This window comes from Nelusetta ayraudi, unplaced genomic scaffold (genome assembly GCF_046127955.1).
Source record: "Nelusetta ayraudi isolate G7.1 ecotype Tasmania unplaced genomic scaffold, CSIRO-AGI_Nayr_v1 ptg000059l, whole genome shotgun sequence".
Classification (NCBI taxonomy): Eukaryota; Metazoa; Chordata; class Actinopteri; order Tetraodontiformes; family Monacanthidae; genus Nelusetta; species Nelusetta ayraudi.
Window position 1 is genome coordinate 3497587 of NW_027466109.1, and position 22019 is coordinate 3519605.

The window sequence follows — 22019 nt, forward strand, 5'->3', positions numbered from 1 at the left end:
ACGTGAACTCCTTCACAATTGGCGCCTCCCGCTGGACAGGCAACGAACTGCAGGTTACCCGGTCACAGCAGAATGCGGAAACGGTGACTTTTTTTCTTTTTTTTTGTTGTTGCATGATTTAGGTGAGTACAATGCACTTTATTTTCATGTCTTTTGGCGTTTTGTGTTTTTACATTTTGCAAAATAATTGATTTTATATGTATATTTTCACTGAATACCCACAGTCATTTATGAAGCAGGGAAACTATTAGTGAAACTAACATATTCTAAAAGGGACATTCAGTTTAGCTTCCCTGCTTCAACTATAACTTAACTACTGGACATGCCATTTTTCCCTGAAGTGTGTGTGTGTGTGTGTGTGTGTGTGTGTGTGTGTGTGTGTGTGTGTGTGTGTGTGTTCAATAATTAAAAGACTGCAACATTCAGGAAGTTTGTGGCTTTATTTTAACAAGCACATTTGGTTGATCATTTGTATTTTACGCATTTTTCAGACAATTTATTTTGTCATCAGTTTTAGTTTTTAGTTCTACCTCACATAAAGAAAGACGGTGACAACTACTTCATATGGCATGTACAGTATAATAGGCTATTTGGTTAAGTACAAGTACAAAAAAAGAAAGCAGAACATCGACAAATGGTTTTACGGATTCATGAATACAGACACGCTCTATTTGTTTTTAATGTGAACTTGTCTTTTGTGAAACTACAGGGACATAATCAAGTACACATAAAAATGGTCACAAATGAGTGAATGATTTGTCTTGTTCACACAAACTATTAGAAATTTTAACCCCCCCAAAATGATCGCTACTGGAGACAAAGTGGAAACAGTAAAAGATTTTTGGCAAAACGATTTGGTCTTTCAGACGCTCATGCTCTTTTTCCGAAGTTTCAGAGACAAAAGTAAATGATTGTCTGTGTTATTGTGTTATGGAGGCATCACGCAAAGCATCTGTCAACGTCAGCTTTCAAGAGGAAGAATAAAACCCACCTGTATTTAAGCTTACACCTCTCCAGACCTGGTTTCTGAATCATGACAACAAAAAGAAAAGTGCAGATATGCTGATTGTAGATAGGCAAAAGGCATAAAAAAAAAAAAAAAAAAAAGTGGTTTGGAAGGAACAAGTATGTAGAAAGTTGTGGTTTAAAGGGTTAAACCTCTGTAACATTCAAAAATCATCTGGAGAAGTGCCAACAGGATTCGTTGAAAAAACAAAACACCATTTTGTTACGTCTTTGAAAATCCAGTTGAATAATAAACAGGATGTTCTCGGAGTCTATGTACATTTCATCACAAAACAGTAACACTTATGTTTGCATTTGCATAAAGTTTGTCAAGCTGCTGGATCAATCCCTCAACAAGTATAGTAGCGGTGTCACCTGCAGCGAGACAAGACAAAAACTGCATCCGGAAAAACTAGTTTGGTTAGGAAATTTTGTAACGACGTAACAGCAATAACATTTAAAGCTACTCATACTGAAACTGGAAAAACAGGTCAGACTGCATTTCTCTTATAATCTATATCCGTGTCCTGTAAGACCAAATACCTATGTCTCTAAAATACCACCTAAAGCATTTAAAAAAAAAATAATAGCACAAGCAAACAAATTCTACTGAACAACTAGGTAGCTCTGCAGATACAAAGAATCAACTGAATGTGACCCATCATATTAATGTGTAAACAAAAATAAAAAGATGAATGGTTTTGAAGACGTTAGTATTGGCAGGCTTACCACATTTAACAACAACAAAAAATAGCAAAAAAGACCATATGTTCAAAAAGAGACAGTATTGCCACACCTCAGCAGTCTATATGTTCTGGTGCCATACACGTCCTGGGCGACACTGTGGTGCCCTGGGTTTGTTTCCAGGGCCTGGGAACTTTCTGTGTGGAGTTTGCGTGTTCTCCAGAAGTTCCTGCGACTGTCCAAAGATGCACAGGTTAGGGTGATGGAAACTGTTGGTAAAGGGGGAGGAGGGGGAACGTGTCCTGGGTGTGTAACCCGCCCGCAGACCACCGCCATCCTGAGGGCGTGACAGAAGCTGTGACAGGAAGCAGATGGATGGAACAACCAATCAGGATCGTCCGCTCGCCACTTTCCTCGACGATCCCTCATCAAACAGTTTGTGTGCTGAGACAGAGCTGGTGGAGGGCCGGAGGCCGCTGGGCGCCACGGCACTCTGTGACAAACTGATCCTAGATAGACAAGTTTCTTCCAAGCTTTCTTTTTGGTATTGAGAACATTCAAGTTGATAATAACATTTTCAGAAAAAAACTATACACAGTTTACATAAGTGCAAAAACAAAAAAAAATAAAACGTAAAGGGGTGGCGACTGATGATTATAAGACATATACAAGGAGGAGTAAAGCACTGAATGAAAAGCTAATGGGGGGGGGGGGGTCACTGTTCCACCACACAGTCAGTCTGTTTGCCTCCCCTCCTCCCCCCAGCCCTCCCATCACTCAGCTATGCAAACACCTGCATGTTCCCCAGCGGCGGCGGCGCCGGCTGCTGGGACGGCTGCTGCGACTGCGGCTGCAGCTGCACCTGCTCGGGAATGTGTGTGGTGTGGCGCGAGGAGGGCAGCGCGTGGTGGGGGTTTCCCAGGGGGGTGGGGCTGGTGGTGACGTCGGACCAGTCCGAGTTGGAGAGCGGCGAGGACGACGACCACGGGTCCGGGGAGTCCGGCGAGGGCGTGAGGTACGGGTGCTCGCTGGGCGGGTGCGCCGAGCGGCTGGGGGTGGCGCCCTCGGAGCCGCTGCTGGCGGCGGCGGCAGTGTAGCTGTGCTGCGAGGGCGGCGTGGGGTACTTATCCACGGGGCTCTGCATGGGCGGGTAGGAGGGCAGTGGCCGGGGAGGCGCCTCCATGCCGTGGCTGACGGCGTGGGCGTGCTGCAGGGCGTGCGGGAGCCCGTGTGTGACGCCCATCTGCTCGGGGAGGGGGTACATCATGGCCTGGGAGCAGTGCAGGCGGCCCGCCCCCTGCTGGGGGTGACCCTGCCCCTGGGCCAGCGCCTGCGACTTGGACACCTGCGGCTGCTTCATCATGGCCTGGCCTCCGCCGCTGCCGCCGCCGCCCCCCGGCGCCATCATCTGGAAGGTGACGATGGGCGGCAGCTGCTCGCGGCTCATGGTGACGTTCATGGGCGTCATCATGGGCGCCTGGCCGTGGCCCATGGCCGAGTGGGAGCCGCCCAGCTGGTGGGGCAGCAGGCCGAACATGTGGCCGCCGTAGCCGTGCTTGCTCATGCCCACCCAGGCCTGCTGCTGCTGCTGCTGCTGCTGGCCCAGCATGTGGCCAACAGAGGGCAGGATGGTCCGGGAGGCGGGGCTGGTCAGGAGGGGTGGGGAGTTGGCGGCGGTGGCCGCAACAGAGGAGGTGGCGACCGCCGAGGCGTCGCCGGTGTACGAGTGCGGCGACTCTAGCGAGTCGACGGGCGACATGGTGACGGAGCTCTCCGGCAGCCCCCCGCCTCCCCCACATCCTCCTCCTCCAGCAGCCTTCCCTCCGTTAGCGCTCCCCGCGGCTCCGGCTCCGTTAGCCCCTCCTACTCCCGTGCCTGGCCCCTCCCCTCCGGCCGGCTTCTTTCTTCTCTTTGCCTTCATGTCTTTCAGCTCCTTGGCTCCGCCGGCGCCTCCCACCTTCGCTCCACCGCCCCCCCGCCGGCTCTTCTTCCCCTGCGGGCCGGGCCGCATTCCGATGAAGCCGCCACCGTTGGCGCCGCACATGACGGAGGAGTTCCCTCCCATCAGGTTAGGCCCGTTGTGCGGGCTGTGAACCACGTTGTACTGGTCCAGCAGGCGCACAATGTCGTGGTGCATGCGCTCCTGCGCTGTGTCCCGGGGCAGCCGGTCCAGGTGGTCGGTGATGTCGCGGTTGGAGTAGTGGTCCAGGAGGACCTGAGCCGCCTCGAAGCTGCCCTCCCTGGCCGCCAGGAACAACGGGGTCTCCTCCTGAAAACACAAATACACAATCAGCTTGCTGATCTGTGAAGTGTGTCGTCTTAAAGGTCCAGTGTGTAAAATTTAGCTTGAGTTATGATTTTTATATTGGTAAAAGCTTAGCATACTGCCCATAAATACATTGATAAAAGAAAAAAAAAGAAGTAATTTACATGGACCAATAGGGGTCTTGCTCCCAGTTAGCTGCCATCTTGCGCTGCCATTTTTTAAGCAAGCCCACCTGACAGTGGCCTCAATATCAAACCCGCTGTCAGGCGGGTTTTCTTAAATACTGGACTTCCTTGAAAAACTTTACACACTGGAGCTTTAACATGCATAAATGCAGCGTTCATAAATCACATCATTACGAAAGGAAAGCAACCTTGTTGTCTTGCATATCCCGGTTGGCTCCATTCTTCAAAAGCACCAGAGTCGCCTCCACGTTGTTCACTGCAGCCGCCCAGTGCAGAGCGGATTTGCCTGAAACAAACGCATAACAAATAATTAAACAAGGACGTGGATGATGTGGATATTGCAGCTCTGCAGTTTAGCTTTAAGTGTGAAAAAAACAAACAAGCAAAAAAAAACAAAAAAACTTGTGACAAGGAATGTTAAGATTGTCCACAGGATCTTTTAATCCCAACATCAAGACATTCCAGACGAAGAAAAACACTGTGTGTGTGTGTGTGTGTGTGTGTGTGTGTGTGTGCTGACCGTGGTCGTCCACGGCGTTGATGTCGGCGTGGCAGTGGATCAGCTCCTCCACCATTCCTTCCACAGCGAGTCGTGCCGCCAGGATCAGCGGAGTCGTGCCTTCGTTCATTCGGGCGTCCAGTTCTGTTGCACGATTTCGGATCAAAATCTAAGAAAAAATGCAAAGATACAGAGTGTTGTGAGATAGGACAGTGGATCATCAGGAATTACACCTCCCACGCCCTGCAATGTCGAGAGCCTGAGCAGCTCCATCAGCTCAAGACTGCTGCACCATCAGTGAAAGAAGGAGCGCTACTGTGCAATCAGTATTTACAATGTGCAATTTTCTAACCCATTCCCATCAACATGTGCAATATGTGAACATGGTACATTGACCACACTGCCATGCTGCTACGGTATCCTGCAGTTTTGTTTACATCGCGTGTTTCTCTTGTGTGTGCACTTTTTATTTTTCATCTCTTTCTATTTTTTGTAATCTTACTTTATTCTTATTTATTCTATTTTACAATTTGTACTCTTGTTTAAACCTTGGATTTTGTGTAAACGTGGCTGCTTGCAACCCTGGAATTTCCCCATTTGGGACTGATAAAGGAGTATCTTATCTTATCTAATCTTATCTTATCTTATCTTATCTTACAGCAAGTCATTCTTACCTGCTGCCATCAGGCTGTATATCTGCACTCAGTAAAACTTTTCTAAACCACAACATTTTACTACAGGTACAATAAAACATTTATAAACACTTATTTTTAACACTTAGTTATGTAAAATAATTTGTAAATAATCTAAGTGTCCATATAGATGTAAATCCATATTGATTTTATATGTATATTTTTTTACCTTTTATCTTCTCTTTGCACTGTAAATGCTGCTGTAATTATGCAAATGTCCCCAATGTGGGATGAATAAAGGCATTCTATTTTTTTCTATTCACGTTCAACTTGCTAAATTCTTGTGTGTTTATAAAATCTGTTAAGTTGCTGTACAAGTTGGACAAAAATTAGACCTGGCTTTTGTTTTTTCAAACATCTACAGTGGACTAGGTAAGGAACCTCTTACCTGGAAGACCCCCTGGGCATCAGCGGCCACCGCTGCATGCAGAGGAGTCCTGCCCATGTTGTCGTGGGCGTTGGGGTCGGCTCCGGCGTCCAGCAGCCTCTTGGCAGCATCTGCCCGGGCGTAGCGGGCGGCCAGGTGCAGTGCCGTCTCTCCCGTGCGGTCGGTCTGAGCCATCAGCGAAGCCCCCTGACCGATCAGGTCGGAGATGACGCTGGGCCCGGGCTCGTCTCCTCCGCTCTCCTCCTCCTCGTCTCCGTGCAGGCTGCAGTCCAGACCTCCGCCGTGACGCAGCGATGCCAGCATCAGAGGGGTGAAGCCGTCTGGAGGAGAAAAAACAACAACTTAGCCTTAGTGAAAATCTTTCTCAACTACTTTGATTCTGATGGTGACTTTCCCCCCGCTCTCTCTACTCACCAGGTCCCTTGACATTAACATCCAGACAGTCAACATCCATGTCAGCCTGTGGAGGGGTGAGCGAGATGTCAGCAGCCTTGCGGTGTTGCACCGTCCACTCCCTTCTGTCAATGCCTCCCTCCATTGCGATGGGAAGCAGAGGTTTGCCTTCAGTCTGAAAACAACAGCAAGCATTAACTACTACTGCCCATCCAGCTTTTATTGGTATCATTGTTTCCTTCTTCTTCTAATCAACTCACTCTTGGCTTCTTTGATGGGACGTCGTCTTCCAGCCACCGCTGCCCCTGACCTCCATCCAGCACGGATCCATCCTGGGTCTTGAAATTCCTTTTAAAAAAAGGTTAGCAGGAAGTTGTTATTAATAGCAGGCAGACCGACTGATGCTATTATGGCACTTTTGTACAACACCCTGTGAAATACACCTACCCCATTATTTCTGCCCCCCATCGTCCCCCAACACATTGTACATATGGCCACATCTCACCAGGAACTTGTTTATATATCTTGTATATTCACTCACTTCAGGTCAAAGTCGTCCTGCCCGACGGGCTCCCTCCTCTTGTCGTTCTTGGTGGGCAGAAAGCCGTCGGGCAGCCACAGGACGCCGTGTTTGTGCTTCCTCTTGGCTGCGAGCATCCCCAGCACCAGTATGATCAGAATGAAGAGCACCAACACTCCCACCAGGTACGGCAAAACCGGCGTTTCCAGAGGAGCGGCAGTGGGGTCTGGAGGATGTGTAGACAAGCCTACGTATTATTTAGTTTGCCTACATGTTACTTTGATTTGATCAAAGGGCAAGGAATCAGTGGGACGGCTCCTGCTGAATCCTTGTTGCTCGCTTGCTTATTATTATTTATTGCTGTCCGGTCGAGTTAAACAATACCTCGGCCTTCCAATAAAAAAAATAACCAAAGAAGTGATCTCTTCTAATTTCAGTGAAGCATGTTTAACCATGAGTTAGATTTGAACATGGAATGACTCAATAATAAACAAGTTAAGGGTTAAAGGTTACATCTTTAAGAATTTCACAATGACCCCAGAGTCTATTCATACAGAACTTGTGTTTGCCAGAATTAGAAAAAACTTGAAAATGATGGCTGTGTCTTATTTCTAAAATATTTTCACTGCTAAATGACTTACTACTGGTGACCGACTCAAGGGGGTACGGGAGTTGAGCCTTGATGTGAGCGGCCGCGAGGTAGGACGCGACCTCGTTGACGGTGGAGAAACAGTCGACTGAACGCTGGGAACATCCACGGTTATCAATTTCCAGGTACACCACGGACCTGCAAGGAAACACAGAAAATACGTCAATGACACAATGCCAACTGGTCAAAATTGTGATTATTATTCAAGCCAAAGGACAGAAAAAAGAGGCTTCTCAGCATTCTTACCCGATCACTTCCTTTTCCAGCTCCCGCTTGATTCGGCTTCTGTCAAGGATCAGTCCGAAGTCCTCCGAAGTATCGCTGTATGGGTACACCATCGGCTTGTTGTCCTTGCCCAGCTTCACGATCAGGTTGGTGCGCAGCAGGGCCCCCAACGCGCGCAAGAAACCCCTCAAGTCCCCGAGCAGCTCCGTGGGCTGCAGCCGAACCACGATGATCAGAGTGCCCTGCAGCAGGATGGGCGGGAAGTCGGCAGAACAATCCAGGCCGTCCCAGCCACACGCCGGCGTGTGGCAGCTCTGGTCGCAGACGCCGTTGTTGTAGTGGTCGGCGCAGTACCTGTCGTACCTGAGAACGCACGGAACATTAAGGTCGATCTTTAAAACTCTCCTCAAACCTCGCTTTAAGACTTGCACGGGCGCCGACGACATACTTGCAGGTCTCTTCCGGCACCTCCTGGCACTCGAAGCTGTCGAAGAGGCAGCCGGGGTTGTCGCACTCTTTGTCGCACTGTCCGTTCTTGAAGAGATCCCAGCAGGGGACGCCGGCGGTGCAGTTGGCCCACGGCTGCTGCCAGTTGAGCGAACAGTCGCCGCCGTCCCACCGGCAGTCGTGGTTGTTGCACTGGTCGTCGCACACCTTGTCCCCCGAGAGCCGCTCGCACTGCACGTACGGGCAGGAGCGCGCCCGGGGCAGGTTGTTCTCGCAGTGGCGCCCGGAGAAGTTCAGGGGACAGTGGCAGCTGTACTGGGACGGGTTGGCGGGGTCGTTGATGCACGTGCCGCCGTTCTGACACGGCAACAGGCACCTATGGCTGATCTCGCAGTGCGGCCCACTGAAGCCCGCCGCACACTGGCAGCGGAGCTGGCCCACTGCCGACTGCACGCAGCGGCCGCCGTTCTGGCAACGCAGTTTGAAGCAGTTGTAGTCTTGGATTTCGCCGCAGTTGTGGCCGGTGAAGCCCTGCAGAGCGAGACGTAGGACATTTGTGAGGAGTCTGGCTGGTTGACGGCGTCGCTGTTAAATCAAACACGCTGGCGAACGTGTGTCTAGCTTCAACCGACGAATCTGCTTACTGTACCTGAGTCACGTTGTAGCCTTCTGAAGCAAGCACAACAATAAGAGAAGGGGCAGGAGGTTAGTGAAGAGAAAAGTGAGCTTTTAGTGAAAAAAAAAAACTGATTGGGGCTTAAATTGTGAGAGCAAAGGGAAAGTGAATAGAGGAACTCTGAGCGAAGGACTTACTATATTACATTAAATGTAGGAACAAAATACCAAAAAAAAAAAAAAAAAACACACAGAATATAAAGAAACAAAGTTTCACTTCATGCAGTCTTAAAAGAGTGCATAGCTGCATTCATACTGCATTCATGAAGACCCCATTTGATTGCAGTGCAATGCACACTGCAGCAACCAAAAACACCAGACAGACCACAGGCCGTTTTATTGAAAATGACGAGAGAAAGAAAAGACCGAAAATAAGGTAAACTTACAGGAGGGCAGGAGCAGACATAGCCGTGCGCAGAGCTCGTGTTCATGGAGCAAACACCGCCGTTGTGGCACGGCTTGGACAAGCACAGATCCACCATTGACTCGCAGTGACGACCTGGAGGAGCAAAAACGCAGCATGGAATCAGAGAGACTGACGCGGAGAGCAACAGGCAAAGACGGTGAAAAGTTAAACACAGTGTGAAGGGAAGGTGTGCGTACCAGTGTATCCCAGGCGGCAGCGGCACTGGTAATCGTTGACTAGCTGCACGCAGTCGAGGCTCCCTGGGGAGTGGCAGGGCCTGGAGAGGCACTCGTTGAGGTCCCCCTCGCAGTGCTCACCGACAAACCCCGGAGGGCAGGAGCACGCGTAGCGGCCGATGCCGTCCAAACACTGGCCTCCGTTGAGACAGCGAGGCTCCCAGGAGCCTTGCTTGGGGGCGCAGTCATCCACGTTCTCTTCACACTGGACTCCTTCAAAAGCAGATAACCGCAAAAATAAAGCCACACACACACAGTTTTTCAAAGTAAAGTAGTCATAATTCTCTTCAAGCTTCACCAGGAATGCCTCAGGTAATCATAAAATTATTAAGTAGCGGAAAAAAGGCCAACATTCTTGGCAGCTGACAGAGGAAGTCGTTTGCACAAAACAAATTTACTTTTATCGACATGAAACGGGGAGGGAGGGGACAAACGCAGCTACTTCACTGACAAAGGCAGCCGTTTATATTCCCTCCTCAAACTTACCGTGTGTTCCAGGCGGGCAGGCGCACATGAAGCGGTTAATGAGGTTGATGCAAGTTCCGCCGTGGAGGCAGGGCTTCGAGTGGCACTCGTCAACGTCGTATTCACAGTTGACTCCCTGGTAGCCTGGTTTGCACTGCGAAACAACGACAGGCAAACTGCTGTCACGCTCACGACAAAACACAAATCTAAAACGCCAAGGGCTTGATTTCCTGAAGGTTATGACCAGAAAATGAAAAACATAAGCTAACGGCACTGCAAATGCAAACTAATGACGAAGGGACAACGAGGCTGTGTCGGTCAAATGGGCAAAGTGCGGAGCGAAGTTCATTTTGGCGCATTTGGCTAAATGTAGATAAGGGGAATTTTTGATGTAACCTGCAAAATATTGGTTCGGACAGGCTGCAGATAGATTCTTTAGTGCGCAAGCACGTCGCTGAGGCAGCTCTCACCTCCCGTGAGACTCTGCAGTCCTGGGTTGCAATTGTGTGGCTGCAATCATTTTCCTCACAATAAGAACAAGAACACAGGTTTACTTACAATGCACTCATATGTTCCCTGGTAGTCTTTGCACGTGGCTCCATTGCGACAAGGGTTTGACTTGCACTCGTCGACCATCTCGTCACAGTAGCTGCCCGTGTATCCTGGCTGACACTCACACTTGTGGGAGTTGCCATCATTCAGGCATCGCCCGGCGTTTTTACACACGCTTTCCACCTCCAGACCTGTTTTCAAGGTTTAAGTAAAGAGGGAAAAAATACTATTAGAGATCTCTATCAAGTCTGAAGAAATTGAAAATCACAAGTGCTCTTTCTCACTGAGATAAGAAAACAAGAGGAAGTAGTTGCTTACCCTGTCTGGCGGCAAAATCCTGGCAGGACATATTTGGGACGTCACAGTAAAGTCCCGTCCACCCAATGGTGCAGTGGCAGGTCCAGGAGGTCGCTGTTTGAGAACAGGCGCCACCATTGTGACAGCGCACCTGGCTACACAGGTTCACATAGTTCTGCAAACATAAGGACAAGTTGATCAAATGGTTAATTTAATTTCAAATGATGTAGTAAGAGAGAAAATTAGAACCCGTACAGCAAACTTTCTCATTTCTGCGAATGTGCATTTCACCAAACTGACTTTCAAGCATTTGCTTTGCACAAGTTTGCAGACTGAAACATTTTAAAATCAACAACAGTTGCTCGTAGGTGTTTAAAAATAAATAACGATTCATTAGCTTTTTACACAACATCAAATGCAAGGGAACTTCACACTGAATTGCAACTAGCACCCTGTCCTTACTGTGTAACACACCAACACACAGTGTACCTGGCAGTTCTGTCCATTGTATCCCACCGGGCAGGTGCATCGATACGTTCCAAGGCCGTCAGTGCAGGTCCCTCCATTCTTACACGGTTGGGAGTCGCACTCGTTCTGCTCGTACTCACAAAACGTCCCGTAAAAACCAGGACGGCAGCGGCAGGAGAAGGTGTTGATGTCATCGATACATGTCCCATTATTTAGACAAGAGCTAGAGGTGCGGGAGGTAAAAGAGGGCCGATTAATCCACTTTAAAGTAACAGCGCATATCAGCTGGACCTTAAAGTGTAAATAAGACAGTAAACTTCCAGCTCTCTTGCACAAACTCAGCTGGTATTAAGAAAAAGTCACTAAATGAGTTCCAACAGAGGTCATCCAGGTGTTCAGTAATGGCGAGCACAGCAAGTTAGCTTTAGACCAACCTCTCTGTGCATTCCTGGATGTTGTTTTCGCACAGGATGCCGTTGAAGCCGGGTCGACATTCGCACACGAAGCTGTTGACATACTCCTTGCAGAAGGCGCCGTTCTTGCAGGGCTGGCTGGCGCACTCGTCCACGTCGGTCTCACACCGTTCTCCCTCGAATCCCAGGCGGCATCTGCAGGAGAAGCTCCCGACGTCGTCGACACAAGTGCCACCGCTCAGGCACGGATCTACAGGAAAGCAGCGAGGGAGAGAAGTTATTGTCATCGACGCCTAATTCCAAGAGGTAAAATATGTGTTATCATTGACGATATCACACAAATGAGTTGTGCATTTACATGTGAGGGGACTAAATAGGCTGAGATAAAAAACACTCACTGGGCGTGCAGTCGTCGACGTCTATCTGACAGCTGTGTCCACCGTAGCCAGGCTGACATTTGCACAAGTAGCTCCCTTGGCTGTTTATGCAGCGGCCTGCGTTTTTGCAAGGGTTTTTCTTGCATTCGTTCACATCCTCATTGCAGCGTGGTCCTGTACCGTTTAGAGGAAGCAGTGTTACAGCATCCACTTGGCAACAAGCAACACAGACAGCAATAATTAAGATACAGAAGAATGATTAATAAATAAATGGAGCCTGAATGTTTACACCATAGGAGATTGTCGTATATTTAGTCTCACCACAAACCGAAATACACTCGTACCTTGCCAACCAGCCGGACATCGACAGGTGTAAGAGGTGTAGTCTGCAGATGGCCGGCACACTCCTCCTTTCTCACATGGATGGGAAGCGCAAGGAACCTGTTCCACCTCACAGTGTTTGCCTGTTTTTGACGACACGCATTCAAAATCACAATTACAAACGGTGGCAATGGATGCTGCAGTGACAAGGACCATATGCAGAGAAACCCATCGAGGCCACAGCGCACGTCTGGCGAGACCAACCTGTGAACGGCAGACTGCAGTGGCAGGTGTAACTGTTGATTCCATCGGTGCAAATGCCCTGGTTCAGACACGGCCCAGAGGCACATTCGTCTATATTCTTCTCACAGTTCAATCCTGATAACAAAGAGAAGTTTGTTGTTAATTTTTTTTGACCTCTTGTCAAATTAATGTAACTAAATAACGGAACAGCTCTCACCTCTGAATCCAGGTTGGCACAGGCAGGTGTAGCCGTTGTGTCGATCTAAACAGGAGCCGCCGTTCTGGCACGGATTAGGCTGGCACTCATCCTTCTCCATCTCACAGTGTTGCCCCACCCAGCCAGGCGCACACTCGCAGAAGTAGCTACGCACGACGCAAGAAGTGTTAATGACCTCATCATGTCTTATCGTGACTGTAAAAGCTGCCAGTTCTTTCCAACACAAGGTGTTCTGGTTCAGCTGAGGACATGCAATGATTTCATCATCGGATCGTTTCAACTAAAACCTGCGTGTGCACATTCACATTCAAATTCCAAGTGGGATGATGCAAAGCTGGTCTCTGAATCTAAACGTGACACATGATGAATTGTTTATTGAAAATGAATAAATAAATAAATTAATAAATACATTTCTTGGCTACACTCCCTGCAGTCCAGTGCACATCCAGTGCAAAATGACCTGCAGCATAAAGACAAATATTGCTTTCAGCAAAGGTTGAACATACCCAAGTTGCTGTTCAATGCACTGTCCGTTCACACAAGGCTGGCCAGCACAATGGTCGGTCCCCGAGAGGCACAGAGGGCTGTGGGTGCTGGGTGGGCACAGGCAGTGGAACCCATTGATTTTGTCCACACACGTCCCTCCGCTCATGCACGGGTTTGAGCTGCACTCATTGATCTCCACCTCACATTTAGATCCTATCAGAGAGAAATTGGAAAGGATTTATAGTATTGGGAGGAGTCTTAAAGTAATTTTTTGTTTCAGTAATTTTTAACACTTCTGGGTTCACTCAAATAAGATACAAATAAGGTCAAACCAACCTGTATATCCAGGGCTGCACAGACATTTGTACTCGTTGATTCCGTCCTGGCACTCTCCATTCTGACAGGGGTTGCTGGCACAGTCATCTTCATTGATCTCACAATTCACCCCTAATACACATTAAAATGACAAACCAGTCCATTGAAATATTCGGTGCCGGTTACAGAATTTATCAATTTTAACCCCACATAGTGTTTAAAGTGAGAAAGGCAATGGCACTTCACTCATTCTCCTGCAGGGGGAGGAAAAACTCACTGTTCAGTTTCGCAAGTGAAAGAAGGATAGAGATATGAAAAAAGAGCAAACCTAGATAAATATATATAAGAGGAGAGGAAGTGAAGTCATGACACGAGACTTGACGCAAGGCTGGCTGAAAGGACGGCGAAGACCTCAGTATCAGGCTTCAGAGCGGAACGGCACATAGTGTGGAACCGAGTCCGTTTGTGAACAGTGAAAAGCAGCGTTGAATAGTTGAGCCCATCTGACACACACACTACTGGTGCGTGTGCCCAAAAATACAGCTTACACAGCACTCAACTCGAAATGCAACAACAGGAAATGCTAGATCATGCCGTATGCTGGTAATATCTATCTTAGTTATGTATTCGAGTCACTTCCTGGGTGAGGAAACTCTCAAGAGAGTATCAGGTTGAAAGTTTCAACTGTAGGTGACGGCTAAAAACGTGATCCGCTGAGAGAGACTTTAATCCTGGGAGGACAAAAAACACACAGAAGAATAAGAACAGTGACAGCATGTTTGGCAGGAGATGTACTGCATTGTAATTACAGGATTGTTTAGATGTTTTAAAAGCTTTATGGCTAATTTAGCGCCACTTTAGAATAGTAATAATAATAATAACACTTTTTCAGAAGAATCATCACCTCTAAATTTGCCACAGGTTTGAGTAACCGACGGCCGAGTATAAAAATGCAAATTCCCTTTTTGGTACTATACACCGTGCTGCAGCACACAAGCTCCTACCTGTGGTTCCAGGTGGGCAGTTGCACTGGTAGGCATTGACCAGGTCGATGCAGCGCCCTCGGTTCTGACAGGGGTTACTGTGGCACTCCTGAACTTGGATGTTACAAATGGCGCCGGTGTATCCGGCGTAGCACTCGCAGGAGAAGGTAGCGATGCCGTCTTTGCACACACCGTGGTGGCAGGGTTCTGGCATGCAGTCGTTGATGTTCTCCTCACAGAGCCGGCCGGAGAAACCTGAGCGAAGACGTTTGGTTTTAGAGAAACACCACAGGACATACAATGGGGCTCAGTGTAAATGTCCTGCCGGTACAAAGCAGAGGTTATTGTTACAGTGGCATCTTGGAGCCGTCCGTTGAGTCTATTTTACCTTCTGCACATTCGCACTCATATCCGTTGGGCAGGTCCATACATTTGGCCCCGTTTAAACAGGGCGTGCTGGAACATTCGTCGATGTCAATCTGGCACATTTCACCGCTGAAACCTGAAAACACATGACAAATCCACGACAGAACATTTTCGCATTTAATCGCTGATTTAAAATAAAAAGAAAAAAAAGTTGTCGTTTTTTTTTAAATATGTGAAACAAACCTGCTGGACACTCGCAGACAAAACGGCTGACCTTGTCGTGGCATTTTCCCTGGTTCAGACACGGCGAGCTGAGACACTCGTTCACCTCAATCTCACAGTGAGTCCCCTCAAATCCTGAATGCAAGAAAATAAAGATTCCAAAATAGTCTCTTTTTCACTGTGATTTGAATATGGTACAATTTGTTCTCTCGGTAAGGTATTAGTGCAGCAGAAGCATTTTTGTAACATTTAACATCTTCGTATTCCAATTAACTGTTTTTCTTTGTTATTCAAAACAATTTTAAATGACGAGGACAGGGTGACAGAAACGCTAGTATTTCACAAAGCTACACTTCTAATGGATTTAGTTCATGAATTGTACGAATAGAACAAGGCCTCATAATGTATCATACCGGACATGCAGATGCAAGTGTACTCCCCGATGCGGTCCAGGCACGTGCCATCGTTCTGGCAGGGGCTTGATGCACACTCATTGACGTCCTGTTCACAGCGCGGCCCCGTGTAGCCTCTCCCGCAGTTACACGTAAAGGAGCCATCAGTGTTCACACACTGACCACCATGCTCGCATGGATTGGGACCTGATGTTAAAGAGAGAAAAAAAATGGTAAGGTATGGTGGAAAAAAAACCCAAAAAACATATACAAGCTGATACTATTCAGACATTTCTCTCCCTTACCAATGCTGCACTCATTCCTGTCAATGTTGCAGGTGCTGCCCATGTATCCTATGGGACAGTTGCAGTTGTACATGCCAGTGACAGGGTTGGTGTCACACTGAGAGCCCGCCCTACACGGGTTACTGATGCAGGCGTCGTCTCTGTGGCAGAGCAGTCCTAAAACAACAACAAAAAAACGAACCATTAAAAAAAACCCACACACAATACACGTTGCAAACCATGAGAGGTTTATGCCAGGTTCATCCACAGGCAAACACAAAGCAAATTTGCTCCTGAGGAAAGGTTCATTAGGGCGAGGCTACATATAAATCCTGAATGATTCAGTCTCCACCCAGTGTGTAGCACGAAACTATTATGTGGTTTAATGACTGTATCAAACATGGATCATGTCAGGAGGAGCCTTTCACTTTCCTCTGCCTGGTTAACAGTCAGTCCTCATTTCCTTCCGACATACAGGAGCTCTGTTTTGTATTTTGCAAAAACATATTGCCATCATTTAGCCATCACACACTGGTTTTTCACAAAGGTCGTACCTGTTTTGCCAGGAGGGCAGATGCAGAAAAACGATGCGACGCGGTCGACGCATGTGGAACCTTCGGTGCAGGACGCCGTGGCGCAGTCATCAATGTTCTCAGAGCAGTCGGGCCCACTCCAGCCGTTAACACACACGCAGACGTAGCTGCCAATCAGGTTGGTGCAGGTCCCTCCATTCTGGCAAGTGTTTGGCTGCAAGCGGCACTCGTCGACGTCTTCGGTACAGTGTTGGCCTACAGAGAGGAAAGAAAGAGGTTAACAGTGGGGATCAGACATTGAATTAATGCAGCACCTTGCAATTTAAGCTAAGTTGTAACTTTGCAATGCACCAAATAAAAAGAAGGAACAACTCTTTATTATCGCAGCGAATGTAAAACATTGTGTCATCGCTCTCCTAAATCCAAGTGACCTTGTTTGTCGTGTGCCAATTGGAAATATGGACTCTGACAGCCAGAGAAGAAAATGTGAGCCTGTTTGCTTTGCAGGAGAAAAGCCTAAATGTGCCACACAAGCCTGTTAGCACAGACACACCTTGTGTTAAGTATCACACCTTGAAGGTAAAGAGGATATAAACTACCCGTAGAAATGGGAATTCAAGGTCTGATTTATTTCACTGATCACAGCACACATTTATTCTGCCTCACACAATCAAAATTATATTTCAAATAATTGGTTTAGCAAACTTCTGAACCTTCAGAAGGCGTGCTTTATAGTTTGGCATTAAGCTTGCCTGAATAACATGTTATTGGATTGTACCTTTCAGGCTTTATCTGACTTAAAAAACAAATATAACACTTACCAGTCCACTCTGGGGGGCACTGACAGTTGTAGGTATTAACCCCATCCATGCAGATTCCTCCATTAGCACACTGATGACCAGGACAGTCGTCAATATTGTGCTCACAGTTAGTCCCATTGAAACCTGCGGGAAAAGAAAGAGATATGAGCCTCAAAGCCATGAAGACTGTTCGTTTCATTCATTATAATTAGTTCATTTACTTGTGCACTTGTTGGGAAAAGTACACATGAATACTACTTGAAGACAGTCAGTGGATTATGATGTGTCAGCAGAGACTGTAAACAGAGGCTCTGTTTGTGCGTGTGTGTGCGTCTGTTGTATAAACATCCCAGTTGTAAGACTGACAGGAGACTGTATGACAACAAACTTGACAAGATCAGACAGTTTGTATCTTAAACATAAAAGTAACATTGTGGGAAACAAAAGTTACAATTCGATGAAAAACAGGCAGAGGTTCTCGTACAGTAGGTTTTGTAATCGCTGTAGGCAAAGCAATTCCACATCTGTGTTGGTGTTTGGTCCACCACTCCCTTTTTAACTCTTACTCAATTTTATTAAAAAACAGCAAATTCGCTTGAGAATTCTAATCATCCTACCTGGAAGGCAATGGCATGAGTAACTGGTTTCGGAGATTTGGTGGCAGGTGCCACCATTCAGGCATGGTGAAGGTGAGCAGGGGATGTAGGAGCTCTCACAGTCTCTGCCAGTAAAGCCCGGAGCACACACGCACCTTTGGAAAAGAGACAGTCAGGTTGACACATTTCATTTCCCTCAGTCTTAACAGAGGACATCCATACATTTGATATTTCTTTCTTAAGTGTGGTTTAAAAAAAAAATAATACAATAACTCACTTGTAGGAACCAGGGGTGTTGATGCATTGTCCTTCATTTTGGCATATGGAGGGTGTGGCGGCACATTCATTTGTGTCATTGAGGCAGCGGAGGCCCGTGTACCCTGGAGGACATGAGCAGGAGAAGCGGCCACCGGGCAGAGCGGCGCACGCTCCGCCGTGGGCACAGGGGCCGGACAGACAGCTGTCTTCACGCTCACACCGCAGTCCTGCAATGTAAACAGAAGTGGTGTCACCACCAGCTCTTCTCGCTATGTAACACCTATCAGCAGATAGTGTATAATAATATAAAATTATCATTCTTATATTATGCTAACGTCAATATTATTTTAATTAAAAGGCAATAGGAAAGAAACATTCAATGACGCCTTAAATAAGTTTGCAAATGTGTTTTTCTTGTGTTGTTTTCAGTGCAGTTGTGTTTTACATCCTGTTGGAAACAACTGTAATATTAGATTAAGCTTTATTATATTAAAGCTTATATTAAGCTGACTGGATCAACTTTGATCAATGCATTATAGTTTATCTACTTTAAACTAATTGCTGCAAATTTGCACAGCACAGGTCTCCGGTACTGGGGTCCCTCGCCATTTCCAACTATTCCACAGCTGTCTTTGCCTTCCTGCACTCTGTATAGGGTACAGGTCGGACACCTATAGGATGCCCATTTATCAATTTATCCCACCTGTCCATCCTCTGGCGCACTCGCACTTGTACTTGTCAAGGGGCAGCAGGCTGCAGATGCCCTTGTTGGCGCAGGGGTTGTTGGGGTAACACGTGGAGTTCTGGGGCGTCTGGCAGTGCTGTCCAGTGAAGCCCAGAGGGCAGACACAGGCGGCGCTGCTGGGCACGGGCACACCCGCTGACATGGCCACGGAGCAGTTCCCTCCATTCAGGCAGTATCCGGGGTAACAGGGGTCCTTGTGGTGGCAGTACTCGCCCATGAACCCCGGGGCGCACCTGAAACACACACATACACACAGACATGAATGGTGGATGATGCAAAAGGCATTTGTCAGCACAAAGACGTAAATAAGACCTTATTTTTAGCACCTCACAGGTTTGAAAGATGGTCATTTTAAAAGAAAAATAAATGTGTGTGTGTGTGTGTGTGTGTGTGTGTGTGTGTGTGTGTGTGTGTGTGTGTTTGCTTCCCTTTTCTTGAAAGAGAGACAAACAAATAACGCAATGAGTTTCAATCCGATATACGTCTGGAACCACATCAGACGACAACACAGTGAGAAGTGAGAAGTAACATTAGAATCATCATGTCGTATGCGCACGCACGCACGCACGCATACACACATCTAAGACACAAATGCATCAGCGGGAGTAAACAGCCATCTGATTTCTGTGGCTGATGCATTGACACAACCACATCCTAATGGAGGAGTGTAAGATTAATCACGTTAATAAACCCAATCCCTTGTCATACACAACAGTTAGTTGTGTCCCTGACTGCAGTGTATTTATTCATTCTTTATTATTGGTAGCAGAGCATCTTGCGTTGGACAGTGTATAAACCGCCGCCTGAAGCTGAGCCACATGTCCTCACATCACATCGCACACACACACACACACACACACACACACGAGCTGCTCTGAACTCTGAGCAGTCAGCTTGTAAAGCAGCTTGAGACAAGGAGGAAGCTGAGTGCGGTCGTAGAGTTAAACAGGGGTCAGCGATGGCAAAGGAGAAGCCAGAAAGTGGAAGGATGTGGGGTGGGGACATCGGAAACTTGTTGACTAAAGACTGGCAAAAACAACAATTGCAAAAGGTACAGCAATTATTGGCCAACGACGTGGAGCCTTTCGGAGGGGAAAAAAAGTCAAAAGCAACATGAATTTATCCAAGGTAAGAAAGTCAGGAGATGTAGTCAGGCATTTTCGGACACCTAAGCCTGACCCTGGTTCACTCTTTTGCTCTGCGACCAGCTGCACTGACACCAAACACGGTGATGACAGGCTTCTATGTCATTTCCATCACAGGAGCCAGCGACTGCGTGACACTGAGACGTGCACTTCACTCCTGGCGACCAGCTGTGAGTTGACACATCCGCGACCAACAGAAAGTTGAACCGGCCTCAATTTCAACTGGCATGCGCTTGTCCACAAAGATAGTAAAAACAACTGTGCCTTTCCTTTATTAATTATGAGTGGCTTTCCTGTCTGTATTTTAAAAACTGTATCAATAGTGGCTTCCTCATCAAAGTCAGCAGGGCAGCTTGTCTGGTGATGGGCAATTGACAATCTGCCCCAATGAACCTGATAGGAGCTAGTTTAAAAAAGAAAATGTATAATACAATATATGGAACCTCTTTTTTCGGGAATGTCAGTGATTTAACAATACCCCATGAGTGTGCGAGGAAAATTTCGATATTACACAACATGTCCACTTGAGAATTCGATTGGAAACAGTGAGGCCTCTGTCGCTTTCGATTCCTCTGTTCGCGCCCGGCCCTGCTACTTTCACTCACCACTTCTCTTTGTGACAGTACTGTGACTTGAGCTCCCAAACGTGTGTATCAGCATGGTAAAAGCCCTATTCGGATGAGCCGCGTGTGTTTGTGTGTGTGTGCGCGAGTGTGTGTGTGTGTGTGTGTGTGTGTGAATAGGGCACATGGCAGACTGACTGTCTGGAGACTGTGTGGAGCAGAGCGAGCCGCCACCTCCCACACGGCCCTCTAAGCCCGACTCCCCGGAGGCGCTCAGGTAACACGGTGAGAGAAGATCTCCACCACACAGTCGCACAAACACACGTGCACGGCCAAACTGATGCTTCCTTTCATCGTTACATGAAAACAACAAAAGAAAAAGCAGCGATAAGACGGGAAAGGGGATTTTTTTATTTCATTTAATTTCACACTTTGTTTATCATCGGCTGCTCCACCCCACGGCAGCTTGAAGATATTAGGTTTAGCACAGATGGGGGAAAATAACAGGGGGATGAATCACGGCACCGAGACATTCCGCAGATCAATCACGTGCGGCAACTTTGAGTCACATGACTTCCACGATTGGGCGGGAAAAAAGCAAAACCACAACTGGTGAGTGAAATTCCCATCCTGACATATTTGAATCACAGAAAAGTACGAACCCCACCAAACCCCCACAAAAATGAGAGTGTTTGGTATAAAATGTCAATTACAAATGCACTAATTTAAAATACCTGTGTACACCGACAACTGTGTGGGTTTTTCTTTTTTGTTTTTTTAAAGTGACACCTTTCTGTGTGACACGCTGTGTGTTTAAAATGTGGTTTGTAGCTCCACATACGGACCCAAACAGCCAAGCATCTCAAGAATGCATTTAAAATATCCATAAATTATAAACATTTTAGTGGTGACAAACCTCTACCTGTATTTTTTCTCCTCCAACTTTTTTGAATATGTGTGCTGTTTGACACCAAGGTCAAAATCACAGTGCTAACTCATATTTGTAAACTTTGTCTTTTCACTCATCTTGATGTACCGGTGCTGCAAAAACATTCTGCTTCGTTCGAACCATAGCTGATACATTTGTTGAGCCAACGGCCAGCGCTCTAATTCTTCAGCGCAAAGGTGAACTCAGTCAAATCGCCTCTGAAAAAAACGCGGTAGGACAAATCAGACGCGGCCGTCCTCCCACTTCCCCGTCTGCGAGTCAGCGCGTCTGTGTGCTGGCCCCCACCCACACACCACCGCAGCACACGCGCCTCTACACAAACGCGCACACAAATGCGCAAACACAAAAGGTGGACCCTCCCCTCCGCGCTCTAAACACAAACACAGCTTGAGCATGACATCACAACACGGCGGGCATCCTGGGAAAGAGAGCTGCATGCTGGAGGAGTAACGACATGGCCCTTTGCCCTGTAACATACATCACATTAGCGGGCTGTCACACACAGGACATCGTGTCCAGGTTAATGCCTGGTTTACGTTTCACTGGGAACATTTCACACATTTTCGCCATTAAAGCTATGGCAAACACGAAACATGCGTGACTCAAAGTCAAGTTTATCCACTTGTGTAAGGAAGTTAGGAGGCTTTCGGTCGCTTCTGCTCCGTCGCCGTGTTTTCGGTCTGAGCGGCGGGTTAAAAGTGAGGACTGAAAGATTTAACAACAAAAAACAAAAAAAATTACACTTTACACAAGAATAAA

The 22019-nt window shown here is 47.4% G+C and overlaps 1 protein-coding gene across 2 annotated transcripts in view; it reads right to left on the bottom strand.

The window, feature by feature from the left end:
- Positions 1-421: 421 nt before the first annotated feature.
- The window catches only part of notch2 (notch receptor 2), a 38997-nt gene continuing 17399 nt past the window's right edge, over positions 422-22019 (bottom strand). The window contains exons 3-35 of one of the 2 annotated variants that reach the window (XM_076039440.1): positions 18562-18836; positions 17878-18085; positions 17622-17755; positions 17026-17148; positions 16226-16459; positions 15693-15848; positions 15409-15594; positions 15017-15130; positions 14796-14909; positions 14429-14662; positions 13446-13556; positions 13130-13322; positions 12624-12769; positions 12428-12541; positions 12187-12306; positions 11864-12016; positions 11487-11715; positions 11074-11275; positions 10606-10759; positions 10294-10478; positions 9757-9889; positions 9232-9483; positions 9015-9127; positions 7955-8484; positions 7528-7869; positions 7274-7419; positions 6654-6858; positions 6373-6460; positions 6134-6287; positions 5720-6039; positions 4661-4808; positions 4329-4426; positions 422-3958 (exon numbers count right to left, since the gene is read on the bottom strand). In XM_076039440.1, the coding sequence (XP_075895555.1) occupies positions 2471-3958; positions 4329-4426; positions 4661-4808; positions 5720-6039; positions 6134-6287; positions 6373-6460; positions 6654-6858; positions 7274-7419; positions 7528-7869; positions 7955-8484; positions 9015-9127; positions 9232-9483; positions 9757-9889; positions 10294-10478; positions 10606-10759; positions 11074-11275; positions 11487-11715; positions 11864-12016; positions 12187-12306; positions 12428-12541; positions 12624-12769; positions 13130-13322; positions 13446-13556; positions 14429-14662; positions 14796-14909; positions 15017-15130; positions 15409-15594; positions 15693-15848; positions 16226-16459; positions 17026-17148; positions 17622-17755; positions 17878-18085; positions 18562-18836 (7402 nt within the window). In that variant the 3' untranslated portion in view covers positions 422-2470. Of the gene's footprint in view, positions 3959-4328; positions 4427-4660; positions 4809-5719; positions 6040-6133; positions 6288-6372; positions 6461-6653; positions 6880-7273; positions 7420-7527; positions 7870-7954; positions 8485-9014; positions 9128-9231; positions 9484-9756; positions 9890-10293; positions 10479-10605; positions 10760-11073; positions 11276-11486; positions 11716-11863; positions 12017-12186; positions 12307-12427; positions 12542-12623; positions 12770-13129; positions 13323-13445; positions 13557-14428; positions 14663-14795; positions 14910-15016; positions 15131-15408; positions 15595-15692; positions 15849-16225; positions 16460-17025; positions 17149-17621; positions 17756-17877; positions 18086-18561; positions 18837-22019 lie in introns of both variants that reach the window. The other variant, XM_076039439.1, reaches the window with a different exon arrangement.